This window comes from Natrix helvetica (genome assembly GCF_964273705.1).
Source record: "Natrix helvetica genome assembly, chromosome: 2".
Lineage (NCBI taxonomy): Eukaryota > Metazoa > Chordata > Lepidosauria > Squamata > Natricidae > Natrix > Natrix helvetica.
Window position 1 is genome coordinate 1300671 of NC_138552.1, and position 14693 is coordinate 1315363.

General features: G+C 47.7%; 1 protein-coding gene across 4 annotated transcripts in view; it reads right to left on the bottom strand.

Moving 5' to 3' along the window:
* CNTFR (ciliary neurotrophic factor receptor) overlaps positions 1-14693 on the bottom strand; it is a 320677-nt gene that overhangs the window by 168929 nt on the left and 137055 nt on the right. The window contains exon 1 of one of the 4 annotated variants that reach the window (XM_081942084.1): positions 8737-8927. The exons of 1 other annotated variant lie outside the window; for it this stretch is intronic. In XM_081942084.1, the coding sequence (XP_081798210.1) occupies positions 8737-8739 (3 nt within the window). In that variant the 5' untranslated portion in view covers positions 8740-8927. Of the gene's footprint in view, positions 1-3818; positions 3845-3896; positions 4005-8736; positions 8928-14693 lie in introns of those variants that run through there. 2 more of the 4 variants (XM_081942086.1, XM_081942087.1) reach the window with 2 other exon arrangements.

Consider the following 14693-nt stretch of genomic DNA (forward strand, 5'->3'; position numbering starts at 1 on the left):
TCTGCGTGACTCTCATGCTTGGATGGTTTTTCTATATGTCTGCCCACGCATGCTAAACAGCCAGTGTACATCTCTAGATGTAAAAAACAGACCTTTTCTGGTAGGAAATGTTTCCCACAATGGATGATAGATAGATAGATGATAGATAGATAGATAGATAGATAGATAGATAGATAGATAGATAGGAGATAGATAGATAGATATATAGATATAGATAGATGATAGATTAGATAGATTAGATAGATAGATGATAGATTAGATAGATGATAAACAGATGAGAAAGAGAGATAGAGAAAGAGAGAGATATGATGGATGGATGGATAAATAGATAGATGAGAAAGAGAGAGAAAGAGATATGATGGATGGATAGATAGATTATATATATATCCTCTGTAATGAGCCGAAGGACAGAAAGGGGGAGTAGTGAGCTCCCTCCCATATTTGGGCATACCAGGGGTTGTAACACAAATACATACCTATTTCCCTGGCCTAGCTGATAAGGAAGAGAGCCTGTGGCTTAGTGGCAATTACATCGGCCTAATATGCAATACAGCCCTGGTTCGATTCCCAGTAAGGGTATGGCTAGCTGATGAGACCTAAGTAGATTGAAATAGATCTATACTAGTTTCCCTTTATTTATTTATCAGCACAAATACAACACACACACACAAACAAACACACACACACAGATATATATGATGGACGGATGGATAGATAGATAATGGAAAGAGAGAAAGAAGAGAGAGAGAATGAATGGAGAAAGAGATATATAATAATGGATGGATAGAGAGAGAGAGAGAGAGAGATAGACAGACAGACAGAGAGTGGTAAGAGAGAGAGAAAGAGAGAGATATGTTGGATGGATGATAGATATAGACAAACAGATAGAGAGAGAGAAAGAGATAAGAGAGAGAGAGAAAAAAAGAGAGATATGGTGGATGGATGGATGATAGATAATAGACAGATAGATGGCTACATGGCCACATGGGTAGATAGATGGAGATAGATAGATAAGGATGGATAGGTAGGGAGATAGTGAGAGAAAGAAGAAGAGAGAGAGAGAGAGAGAGAGAGAGAGAGAGAGAGAGAGAGAGAGAGAGAGGCAATGAGAATGAATAATGGAGAACGTGCAATATATTTATATACATACATGCTTATATATATCTCATAGAATTGGGAAAGTGTCAGCCACCAAAAGGCATATGGAGATCAACAGCTAACATACCATTTGAAAGGGACAATCAAAGGCCTCTTTCCCAGCAATCAACACCCAGTTATGCACAGATTAACCCCTTGCAGTGAACAACAGTCTAATCATGGGACCCTCAAGAACATTCCCACCAACACCTATATGCAAACAGAGACCAAACCCCACTCCCTTCCAGCACTGATGACATTAGCTAGTTGGGTCATGAAAAGTCTGCAAGAAAATAGCCAAGCTCAGGGAGCACCAAGGACCCTAAAGTCGTCGCCCCCCCTCCCTCCCCCTCTTCCTCCTCCGACCCCTGTCCCTTCTACCACTGATGATGTTATCTAGTTGGGTCATAAAATGTCTGCAAGAAAACCCACCAAGCTCAGACAGCACCAAGGACCCCCAAGTGTCCATTTGCTTCCTCCCAAATTCACCCAAGCATTTTTTTTTCACTGGGTTTGCCAGCAGGGAAGGCCAGATTCCCGTGAGATCTGGTCACTTGCAAAACTGGAGATCAGGAATGGATTGCTTCCTTTTGACAGCGCCTGCCCAGAGCCAAAAACGAGTGGCGGTGATGGAGGGAAAAGGTGGAATTTGCAGAGATACGAAGAAGTTAAGAGTCCAGACGCTTCAATGTTCTCCAGGAAATCTGGCCAGGAGAAGCCACCAGCGATGGTCCTTCTCAAGCATCCGTTATGCCCAGAAACCTGTTTCATCCACTCTCGACTCATCTCACAAATTCTTTAAGGAAACCAGTTAATGCAGAGTAATCCTCATTTCTCAAATTATTCAATAGATCAAAAGAAACAAAATCAATTTTAATCTAAAGAAATGCATTGTTTTCTTCCGGAGCTCAAGGCAGAGGAGAAAAATGACGGTGCTTGATGGATTTACACCTGGTTTTCACCTCTTAATTGATTCCTTTCAATTCTTCAGTTTCCTTTCTCCCTTTACACCTGACCTCCTTCCCACCAGGTGGAAACGCCCAAACCTCTCCACTTGATCCTGGTTTATCCTGGTAAACTGGAGGGCAGCAGATCTGCCATGGCCGCGAGACGGTCAGAAGGATACGGATGAAAAGGAATCTTTGTAGCTCAGGGTTGAAATGAGGGGTCCTTGGTGCTCTCTGAATTGGGTTGTTTTCTTGCAGACGTTACATAACCCATCTAGGTAACAACTTCAGTGCGAGAAGAGAGTGTGGTTTGTGGAGTACAGAAGAATGGGAGGATGAGAGTCCTTGGTGATCCCTGAGTTTGGAGGTTTTCTTGCAGACATTTCATTACCCAAACTAGGTAACATCATCAGTGCTAAAAGGGAGTGGGGTTTGTGGAGAGGAGGAGGAAGACTCCGGGGTCCTTGGTGCTCTCTGAGCTTGGTGGTTTTCTTGCAGACATTTCATAACCCAACTAGGTAACATCATCGGTTCTAGTGGGTTTGGGGCAGTGGTGAAATTCAATTTTTTTTACTACCGGTTCTGTGGGCGTGGCTTGGTGGGTGTGGTGTGGCTTGGTGGGCGTGGCAGGAGAAGGTTACTGCAAAATCCCCATTCCCTTCTGATCAGCTGGGATTCAGGAGGCAGAGAATAGATGGGGGCGGGGCCAGCCACAGGTGGCATTTGCTGGTTCTCCGAACTACTCAAAATTTCCACTACCGGTTCTCCAGAGCCTGTCATAACCGGCTGGATTTCACCCCTGGTTTGGGGCCTGCTCCCTGTTTATATACCCTAGGTTGCCCTGGCAATGTTGGAGGCCATGTTGCTTTCCCCTGGATAGTTCTTTGATTAAGGCATTTCCTCCTTGGGAGAGACCAAGCGTTCGCCAAGGAGGCAAACACACCAGCAGGAAACCATGCTCTAATCCAGGAACCCCCAAACTACACAATGTGGCACCATTCATAGTCCCTGGTCCAGTTCATGAGTGGGTCCACCCCAGGCGCTGAACACAGGTGCCGTCGGTCGCTCTCCCCTCTGACCGTATGGAGATGCCAACCGGAGCCGTTCTTCCCCCTCAGCCCCTTCATAAAAATGTTAAACAGTATCAAGAAGAAAATCCATGCACAATATTGAATTTTCTCCGCACCGTATTACAGCTCACAAAAGCTGCTTCCGAGTTCTTAGATGTTTTATGGATTCTCAGAACAACTACAACAATTGGCTCTGGCCTGTTGTTCAGTTAGTTTTAGTTCTCCTGTTAGTCAATTCATTTTAATTTGGTCTCTCCTGTTTTTCAATCCTTTTGTTTTACCTTTAACCTAGCTATTTCCTCTGGCAGCGACTTTTCCTTACAGCTAATTCCTCTTGCAGTTTTAAATTTTGAAGGCCTTTCACTGACTCCTATCACCAGCCAGCAAAAATGTAAGAAGTCGGGACTTCAACTCCTAGACTTCCCCAGCTGCCAAACTTTTATATGTGTGGACTTCAACTCCCAGAATTCCCCAGCCAGCAAGCTTGAAGATGTGTGGATTTCATGCTGGCTGGGGAATTTTGGGAATTGAAGTGCACCCATCTCCAAATTGCCAAGGCTGAGAAACAGATACGGCCCAGATACGTTGCCCAAAGAATCAAAGGTGAAAAGAGAAATGATAAATGCACACGAGTGTAAAGCCATCCCACCACCCATCTACACACCCACACCCTCCAGCCAAAGGAACTCCAGGCAGCCGAGAGGCATTGGAGATGAGGGCATCCCTGCCGAATGATGCTTACCAGAAGCCTGGCCCTCCAGCCCAGCGCCTTCTCACAACTCAGCTGGCTTGCTCTCTCTCTCTGCTTGCTTGCTAGGGCAGCTGCAAAGCTACGCAACCGGATCAGAAAAGAGTCCTTAGAAATCTGCACAACCCGCCTGGTGGGGCTGCGCTGCAGGGCTGGGGGGGGGGCTGAGGGGCTGGTTAGGCCAGCGACCCCGGCGGTCACGGCTGGGAAGCTCTGCGAAGAATTTGGCGGCTGCTCCTCCAACACAAACACCGCAGGAGCAAACAAAGGCTTATTTTGCAATCTGCTAATTGGGGCTTTGTTTGGGAAAAGGAAAGTTTTCCAAAAAAAGAAAGAAAGAAAAAGAAAGAAAGTTTGGGAACCCTAAAAGTTCTGGTTTTTGAAGGAGCCTTATCAAGGTCAGGATCTTGAGAGGCCGTGTGTGGGAAGACTTTCTTTTTCTTTCTTTCTTTCTTTCTTTCTTTCTTTCTTTCTTTCTTTCTTTCTTTCTTTTTCTTCTTCTCTTCCTCCTTCCTTCTCATTCCTCCCTTCCTCCCTTCCTCTTTCTTTCTTTCTTTCTTTCTTTCTCTTTCCTCCCTCCCTCCCTCCCTCTCCTCCTTCCTTCCTTCCTTCCTTCCTTCCTTCCTTCCTTCCTTCCTTCCTTCCTTCCTTCCTTCCGTCCTTCCTTCCTTCCACCTGCTTTTCTGTAGAGCTCCTTCTTCCTGAGTTTTGTCCCCTGAGTAACCTGTCCGGAGTCCCAAACCCTTCGCTCTTCACCTCCAATTAGAGATGGAAGGTGAGAACTTCTAATGGGACTCCTCGGGGGTAGCTGACAACTGATGACTGGGGCTTTTCTATATTTTTAATGAAAGGGTTTTTTAAAAAAGGAAGATTAAAAACGAATGCAAAGTTGTGAATTTTAGAGGGGAAAATAGAGCTTCAGCATCCCAGAAACAAACAAAGAGACAGAAGAACTTTGGCCAAAGCTCCCAGGGGGCCAATGGGAGGGAGGCTCTTCCTTGCTTTCTCCTGCGTTGCCCAATCTGGAGACCTGCAAGCATTTCTCTGGAAATTGCTCCATGTACAATGATGTACAACTTCTTTGGAACAAGATCTTGGCATCCCTCGCCTGTCTGGTTCCCGAATTGGGTGGGGTGGGTGGGGGTGGGTGGGGGTGGGTGGGGGTCAAACAGGAGGAGGAGAACCAGAAGGGAGCCTGCTTGTTCTGCCATCATCTCCCAGAGCAAGCAAGCGATGCAACCAAACCCCAGACAATCCATGGTTAGCTCTTCCCAGCAGGTGCTGGTTTGCAGAAGGCCAGCTGCCCTCCTGACTGCGCCATAAGCTCCTTCTGATGCCCGACTTCTTTTGAGAAGCATCCAGGTAACCCTCAACGCTTCGTTCAGTGACCGCTTGAACTTACAACAGCACTGAAAAAAACGACTTAGGATCGTTTTCCACACTTGTGAGCGAGGCCCACGTGATTTCACGTGATTTAGATTTGGATTCTTGGCAAGGGGTTCATATTTATGACGGATACAGTGCTCTAGGAACACATGATTCCCCTTTTGTGACCGTCTGACAAGCAAAGACATTGGGGAAGCCAGATTCACTTAACAACCGTGTTCCTGACTTAACAACAGCAGTGATTCACTTAAAAACTGTGGCAAGAAAGGTCATAAAATGAGACAAAACTAAATTGTCTCACTTAGCAACACAAAGTGTGGCGTCAACTGTGGTCGTAAGTCGAGGACTGCCTGCAATCAAAACACGGTGAAGGCTGAGGTTGACTCAGCCGTCTGTCCTTCTGAGGTGGGTAAAATGAGGACCCAGATTGTTGGGTGCAATATGCTGACTCTGTAATCCGCTTAGAGAGGGCTGTAAATCACTGTAAAGCGCTATATAAGTCTACGTGTTATTGCTATTTCACACTAAGTAATTGTGTTTGCACAACCTGTTGCATCGGGTGGCTTAAAAGGGGATGGAATTGCACATCATGTGCAAAACTTGGTCAATGGTCTCTTGTGTTCATTCTCTCAGATCGATTTGGCTAAATCTGGGGAATTCTGGGAGTTGAAGTCCACAAATCTTAAAAGGTTCCAAGGTTGGGCACCCCGGTGTGGGATCTCATATTTGAGCAGGGAGTTGGACTGGAAGACCCCCAAGGTCCCTCCCAACTCTCTTATTCTGTTAGCCATTGAGGCCGAAAGGACCGGGGAGACGTAATAGCAGTCTTCCAATATTTGAGGGGCTGCCACAGAGAGGAAGGGGTCAACCTATTCTCCTAAACACCTGAAGGCAGGACAAGAAGCAATGGATGGAAACTAATAGGTGGGACTGGAGGCTAAAACCTACGATGAATGGTTGCAGGAACTGGGCATGGCTGGTCTAGGGAAGAGAAGGACCAGGGGGGACATGACAGCAGCCTTCCAATATTTGAGGGGCTGCCCCAGAGAGGAGGGGGTCAAGCTATTCTCCAAAGCACCCGAAGGTCAGACAAGGAATAATGGATGGAAACTGACCAAGGAGAGATTCAATCTAGAAATAAGAAGGAATTTTCTGACAGTGAGAACAATCAACCATGGAACAGAAGTTGCCTTCAGAAGTTGGGGAAGCTTCATCCCTGGAAGCTTTCAAGAAGAGACTGGACTGCCATCGGTCAGAAATGGTGTTGGGTCTCCTGCTTGGGCAGAGGGTTGGACTAGATGACCTATAAGGTCCCTTCCAACTCTGTTATTCTGTATCTGTAAAGACTTGTGGAGCAGAACATATTTGGGCCCCGTAGCCATATATTGCTTGATCTATTTTAAGTTTGCTCTCAGGTAGGAACTTCTGAGTAGGCCAACAGTCTTCCATCTGCTGCTTTCTTCTCCCAGGCCTGAAAGGAAAACAGCTTCACAGTTGCCCTTGATTTATTTTACAGAGTTACTTTGCACATGGCTCCCCTCTTTAATAAAGACCCCAGTTCCAATTTAATTATGGCTTGTTTTGCATTGTGAAACTTCTGGCAGGTTCCTTTTATTGAAATGGGAGAGCTACACCTCCAGGAGGCAGAGAGAGAGAGGGAGGGAGGGAGGGAGGGAGAGGGGGGAGGAGGAAACTATTTCCGTCATATTTCTTAAGAACTGGATGAGGAACGCATCCCACGGTACACTGCAAATTTGGGATGTGGCAAAAATCCCAACAGACGTTCCTTAAGTTGCAAAGTTGCTCATAGCTGGGTTTACAAGCAAGCCGGTCTGATTGTTGGTTTTGAAGGTCAGGTCAAGCAACCCTCCCTGAGGCCGACTCTCACAATTTTAACCGCACAGTTGTTCTTCTTGGGCTGGTGAGGAAGATTTTGGCACCATCTGGGGCCGGCAGAATTGGTGCCCAAATTGGTTCCTGGCATCAAACAGGAACAAACCTTTTCCTTTAATCTAACCCACAGGGCTGCAACAGAAGGGTTTTTTTTTTCTTAAAACATTTGTTTCAAATAGTGAGGACCACAAAGGATGGACTTCGTAATTCTTTTCCTCAGGAGGCAACTGGACTTTCTGTTTTTTTCTTTGAAAGCGTTTCACTTCTCATCCAAGAAGCTTCTTCAGCTCAGACTGGATGGTGGGGGAATGGAAGGATTTTATATTCCTTGCAGGCAGCTGGTCATTTGCATCCTTTGAGGGGGTCCTTGAGGCCACGTGGGGGTTTCTCTGTGTCCTCAGAGTTACCTGAGTGGTGCAACAGCCTGCCCCTGTGTCTTCTATGGAGAAGAGACACAGGGCAGAAAACATCCTGCAGCCCTGAAGGGTCCATCCCCATTTGCACAATCTATGTAACAAACAAACAAACACACACACACACACACACAGGCAGGGACAAGATAGAATCAGAGAAGCCTTTTGATCTATTTTGCAAGGTGGCCTGAGGCCCCAGATTGGATTAGATCACCTCTGTGGCTTATTTGCAACCCTCCCATTTCCCATCCTTCCACCCCTCCCATTATCCTCCCCCCCTCATTGATTGGTCCTCCTGTCAGCAGATTCCCCCTCCCCCCAAATTACCTTTCCCCCAGTTTGCAAAGCAGTCAAAGTCTGTCTGGATGGGCCAATATCTGACCTGATTTATTCCAGGGGAGATTTGGGTTCTGGTTAGGGCAGAGTTGACAGAATTACAGAGAAGAAGCAGATGAGTCCCTGGGGCTTCAACAGGCTGTCTGGAGGTCGGTCGATCCCTTCTAAGAGGCAACAGCGATCTCAGGGGCTGCCCCAAAGAAGAGGGGGTCAACCTATTCTCCAAAGCAGCTGAAGGCAGGACAAGGAATAATGGGTGGAAACGGATGAAGGGGAGAAGCAAGAATGAAGGAGGCATTTCCTCACGGCGAGAGCAATGAACCAACGGAACAACTTGCCTCCAGAAGCGATGGGCGCTCCGTCACTGGAGGTTTTCAATTCCTCTGCAATGGCAGAGGGTCTCCTGCCTGAGCAGGGGGTTGGGCTAGAAGACCTCTAAGGTCCCTCCCAACTCTGTTATACTGCTAATTAATCAGTGCCGCTTGCCTCCGGAAGTTGTGGGTGCTCCTTCACTGGAGGTCTTCTAGAAGAGGCTGGGCAGCTATTTGTCCAGTATGTGACGGAGAACCTGTGGCACGAGCAGAGCTTTCTCTGTGAGCAGGCGCACCGGTGACGAAAAGGTTCGCCATCACTGGTTTGTAGGGTCTCCCGCTCGAGCAGGGGGTTGGACTAGAGGGCCTCCAAGGTCCCTCCCAACTCTTTTATTCTGACTGATCTGCAACGGGGGCTCACACATCTACTTCACATGATGGCTGGACCCTGGTAAGACCGGCTCAGAAATTAAACCTGGTTTCAGGCAGACAAACCATGGTGTTGCATTGTGGTTGTCCTTCTCCGGTCAGTCCCAATATCGCCGTGCTTCACGTTGGTGCCCTTTCAAAGCAGGAAAGCCCCAGAAGGGCTCTGTCTTTGCCAGGTCAAGGGAGGAGGGCCTTCTGAGGCCGAAAGGTGGCCATGCAGAAGCCCCAACTGCACCGTGTGCTGTTCTGTGTAGCTTCCGTTTGATCTTTGCAGCCAGCGCTCCTGCAGCCTCGGAGGCTTGGTCTACCGGCCTCTGCACATATGTTGCCAGTTACTTCTTTCCTCCCCTTTGGATTAAAAAAAACAACAACCCCTGTCTGAATATTTGATCTGGCTGCTTTGCTTTTTCAAAAGCGAGGTTGCCGCGTTCAGGCCGCAAAGGGGAAAAGAGGCTGAACTGTGCGACCTGCTTGCCTGCAATTTTTGAGCAACTGCTGACATGAATATAAAAAGAATAGTTACGAGGGGGCCTTTCCTGGAAATCGCTAGGCGGGCAAAGGAGAAATTGCAAACTCGCTTCTCTCCAAGCAAGAGGCTCGCCACGAAACGCTAAGTGGAGAACAACGGAGGAGAGGGGGGGAAAAATAAATTATCCGGAGCCGTACAGAAGTAAAAATTAGTGATTATAGGAAAAGGAAACCTCAGGAAAATGCAAGCAGACTTGTAATGAGCTGCAGCTATTTCTCAGGATGGCGGTAAAATAGGAGATAAGGTTCTGTGGGGCGAAGGCTTTGTGGGGCTGCCTTAGGAACGCCCGAAATGGGCCTGGAGGGGACTGTCAAGATGCAGAAATATGCCTTGTGCCTAGAAATGATTTCCATCCCACCACACTCGGCACTTTTAACTGGTGTGTTTCGAATTATCAGGATTAAGCCGATCTATCCAACTTCCTGAATATTTATTTACTGGAGCGTGTCACTTGAATGAGTCGTTTCTGGAGTTTATTGGGTGGGCTCCAGTTGATGGAGGCCGCCCCTTCGGGTTAACAAGGGAAGCAATTTTGGGGAATTCGCACAAAGACCAATAAGGTTTGGGAAGGAGAAAGCCTGAGCGATTGGCCATCTATCAAGCTTTGGAGCAATGGGGGGAAAACACCCGACTCTGGTGAAAAACGGTGCGCTCTACGTGGGGCTGCCCTTGAAGACTATCCAGCATTTGCAGCTGGCACAGATTGCAGTTGTATGGGCATTTCTTGGGGTCACAAGGGATGTCCAGGCCATAAACACCTTTTGGGGGGGGGGTAGCTGAGAACTAATGTAGTGTTTTGCCCACTTTCGTGTCATAGTTGAGCATTATGGTTAGTGGGTTAGACCGTTTTTTAATGGCAGCCGTTAAGCAAGCACAGTGGTCATTAAGCAAACCCATGGTTCGCTATGGGCACAGATTGGCTGAAAACCAGGAAAGAAATGCCATTTTTTGGCAATTCCATGAGGTCACGTGATTGTCAGATGAGATACAATAAATTCAGACCAGTTTGGAGTGGCCAAAGTTTGGCTCTGCGTCCATGGGGAGTCTCCACCATCGCAATTTTGAATCTGAGTCATAAGTAGCCCCCAGGTAGGTCTGCCGTAATTTCAAATTGCTGCTAAGTCGTAAGTTGAGTACTACCCACATATTAAGAGTCGATGGGTCTGGAAAAACAAAAGAACAACAATCAAAAGACTCCTTCCTTCTTTAGGGTTAAATTTTTGACAATGTTTTGGGGAAAAAAGAAACCCCAGGTGGGTTTTTGTGTGTGAATAGAATACAATAGAATAAGCTGGAAGGGATCTTGGAGGTCTTCTAGTCCAGCCCTCTGCTCAAGCAGGAGAAACTATACCATATACCAGGTCACCAGATAAGTGACCTGTCTCTTCCTAAAAGCCTCCAGGGACGGAGCTACCCACAACTTCTGGAAGCAACTTCTGTTCCACTGGTTAATTGCCTTCCCTGTTAGGAAGTTTCTCCTTCATTCCAGGTTGCTTCTCTCCTTGGTTAGTTTCTACCCATTGTTTCTTCTCCTGCCTTCTGGTGCTTTGGAGAATAGCTTGACCCCCCCTATTTCTTCTTCTTCTTTGGGGCAGCCCCTCAAATACTGGAATACTGCTATAATGTCACCCCTAATTCTTCTTTTCTTTAGACTGGCCAGACCCAAATCCTACAGCCGTTAAGCAATTCCAAGGCTACAATTGTTCTCCTGGTGTGCAAAACTTTCAGAATAAATTCTACCTTCTCGTCAATAAACGTGTCATGAAAGCTACCCACCGATAATCCTTTAGCAGGAAAAAAAATATAAAAATGATCTCAAACGCCCATTCATAACCAATATTGATTGGCTTCGGTCCGAATCTAGTCACTTGCATAAATTACATGTCCAAATCAATACCATTTTATGTTTTTTTCCTACCGAAGTCTATTATGAAAAGATCCCTCTGAAATTATAAATACTTGAATTTGGACAGTCCCACCAATTGATAAATACAACAAGAGATTTGTCCTCTTGTTTGTTAGGTCTACTACAAGACAATAGGTCCTTTAAATCAAGTTAACAATTACCTTCACCCAGCTTGGATTAATCTGTATTCTGCTCATAACCAGGTAAATATTTCTAGTTCTCTTGGAAAATTGCCTTAAAACATTTGGCCATTGCACAGAATAACCTTGGACTCGGTCCTAACTGACTGGTTTAAGCAGATTTAAAATGCTGACCAGGCTATTTGAGGGTGGAATACTCCAAGGATGCCTTAAAGTAAAACATTTCAGAAAAAGAAACTTCTCAAAACGTGAGAAATTAGTTTTTAAAAAAGGAAGCTGAAAGGGAAAAGCAAGAGAATCAAATTTCTCCAGATTGCTTGGTGATCTATTCAAAAGGAATAAATAGAACTTCTGATGGAGATGAATTGTTTGGGTCAAGTAATATCCAAAGCAAAGAAATATCCTATCCTATCTAAGAGATCAACAGTGGAGCAAACAAACAATCTTTAGAAAAAGAGAATAAAGAAAAGGCAGCTTTTTACAACGTCTGAAAAACTTCATCAAACAAAAAGAAAAGACTTTGGGGTTTGCAAGACAGAAGAAGGGATGCAAAAGTGTTTTTTTTTTAATGTGCATCCTTTAAATCAATGTTTCCTAAACTTGAGAATTTATTTTTATTTTATTTATTTTATTATTCATATTTATAGACCGCCCCCTCTCCCGAAAGGGACTCGGGGCGGTGTACAGTCACTAAAATACGTTATAAAATACATACAAAACAGTTAAATAATTAAATACGTAGGTGGAGGAGGTTGCAAGACTGTACATAGAATAATAAATATTAAATATAGTATATAGTGTATTAAAAACTTTTTAAAACCCCAAACCCAATTAAAATGAATAAATCCCCGGGAGGTAGAACTAAGAAAGTGCCAGGCCAGCTGATTGAAATAGGTGAGTCTTTAACTTTTGCCGGAAGGAACGGAGGTCGGTGGTAGTTCGAATGTCAGGGGGGAGGTCATTCCAGAGGGTTGGGCCCATCACAGAGAAGGATCTACTCCTAGGTGTCGCCCGCTGGCATTGACTAGCAGACGGCACCAGGAGGAGCCCCTCTCTGTGTGAGCGGATAGGTCGCAGGGACGTGTGTGGTAGGATGCGATCCTGCAGGTAACTAGGTCCACTGCCATGGAGCGCTTTAAAGATGGTGATCAATACCTTGAAACGCACCCGAAAGGCCACAGGTAGCCAGTGCAGCTCGCGCAGGAGAGGTGTTACGTGGGAGTAACGTGTACTTCCCATAATAACCCGCGCGGCTGCGTTCTGAACTAGCTGCAGTCTCCGGACGCGTCCCAAGGGAAGCCCCATGTAGAGAGCATTGCAGTAGTCCAGGCGAGACGTCACCAGCGCATGAGTGACCGTGCGCAGGGCACTCCGGTCCAGTAGGGGGCGCAATTGGCGCACCAGGCGAACCTGGTGGAACGCCCCCCTTGCCACGGCTGCCACATGGTCCTCCATTGACAGCCGGGCATCAAGGAGGACGCCCAAATTGCGCGCCCGCTCCACAGGGGACAATTGTTCGCCCCCTATGGCCAGCGATGGAGTCAGCTGGCTGAACCGAGGCGCCGGTAACCACAGCCACTCGGTCTTGGAGGGGTTGAGTTTAAGTCTGTTGTCCCCCATCCAGACCCCGACGGCTTCCAAACACCGGGACATCACTTCGACAGCCTCGTTGGGGTGGTTTGGGGTTGAAATATACAGCTGAGTATCATCAGCGTAAAGATGGTACTCAACCCCAAAACCACGGATGATCTCACCCAGCGGCTTCACATATGCGTTGAACAGGAGAGGCGAGAGGACCGACCCCTGTGGCACCCCACAAGTGAGTGGCCTCAGGGACGATCTCTGCCCCCCTGTCAACACACATTGCTTCCGGTCGGAGAGGTAGGAGCCGAACCACCGCAAAACGGTGCCTCCGACTCCCATCCCCTCCAACCGGCGCAATAGGATACCATGGTCGATGGTATCAAAAGCCGCCGAGAGGTCTAATAGGACCAGGATAGAGGAGCAACCCCTATCTCTGGCCCTCCAGAGATCATCGACCAACGCGACCAAGGCTGTCTCAGTGCTGTGCCCGGGTCGGAAGCCGGACTGGCGTGGGTCTAGATAGTCGGATTCGTCTAGGTGTCGCGGGAGCTGCTGCGCCACCACCTTCGCGACAACCTTCGCCAGAAAGGGGAGGTTGGAGACTGGACGATAGTTAGCTAGCTCCATTGGGTCGAGCGCAGGCCTCTTGAGCAAGGGTCTCACCACCGCCTCTTTCAAGGCGGTTGGTAAGTATCCCTCACTCAGTGAGGCGCTCACCAGGCCCAGGAGCCAGCCTCGTGTCACCTCCCAGGCTGCCAGTACCAGCCAGGAGGGGCACGGGTCCGTTAAACAAGTGGTGGGTCGCAGCCGTCCACGCAGCCTGTCCAAATCCTCGGGGGCAACAGAGTCAAACTCCTCCCAGAATGGTCCCTCAAGACTCGCTGTTGGCGGCTCGTCTGGTCCACTGACGGAGGTCCACCCGCTCCGGATCTGATCGATTTTGTCCTGAAGATATTCCCCAAACTCCTCTGCTCTACCCTGTAAGGGTGTCTCCCGCGCCCCCTGCGATAAGAGGGAGCGAGTCACCCTAAACAGGGCGGCAGGGCGGTTATCCGCGGACGCAATAAGAGCAGCACAATGTCTACGTTTGGCCGCTCTTATTGCCACAAGGTAAGTCCGCAAATAGGCTCTTACCTGTGTTCGGTCAGATTCGGAGCGCGAGGATCTCCACCTGCTCTCTAGACGTCTCCTGTGGCGCTTCATCACCCTGAGCTCCTCAGTGAACCAAGGAGCCCGGGTGGGTCGATGCCGCAGGAGAATGTTAAGAGGTGTGGACAACTCCCAGAATCCCCCCAGGCTGCATGGCTGGCTGGGGAATTCTGGGAGTTGAAATCTGTACCTCTTCAATTTCTCAAGTTTAGGAAACATTGGTTTTAGATGAACCAGGACTGTGGCCTGAGATGGAGGCCAGGGGAAAATTCACAAGTGTGATTTCTGCAGTGAGATGAAAAAGTATTTTTTTAAAGAAATCTGATGGGAAAACATCCAGTTGTTTTACAGAACAAGCAAGTATTTGATCTAAGGCCACTTCTATGTTTTTTTTTTTAAAAGGGCTACAAAGCATAAAAATAAAATCAGACCAATTCAAGCAGAGCAAGAATGAAAACTGGATCCAGCCCTGGGGGGGGGGGGAGACGGGCTTTGACAGTTTGGTAAAGCTGGGCCGGGCAGGGACCACGCTGAGGGTTCTGCAGGGGTCCTGCGTGGCTGGGGGCCACAGGGGGCTGCACCAGGGGCTTCTCGCTGAGGGGCACCCAGAAATAACCCCTCCCGCCAAGAACTGGTCAGGTTCATAGTGGGAGAGGCAGCTTGGAAGCAGAATGGGAGAATGTGCCATGGCCAAAACACCACTGCCCATGTGTCC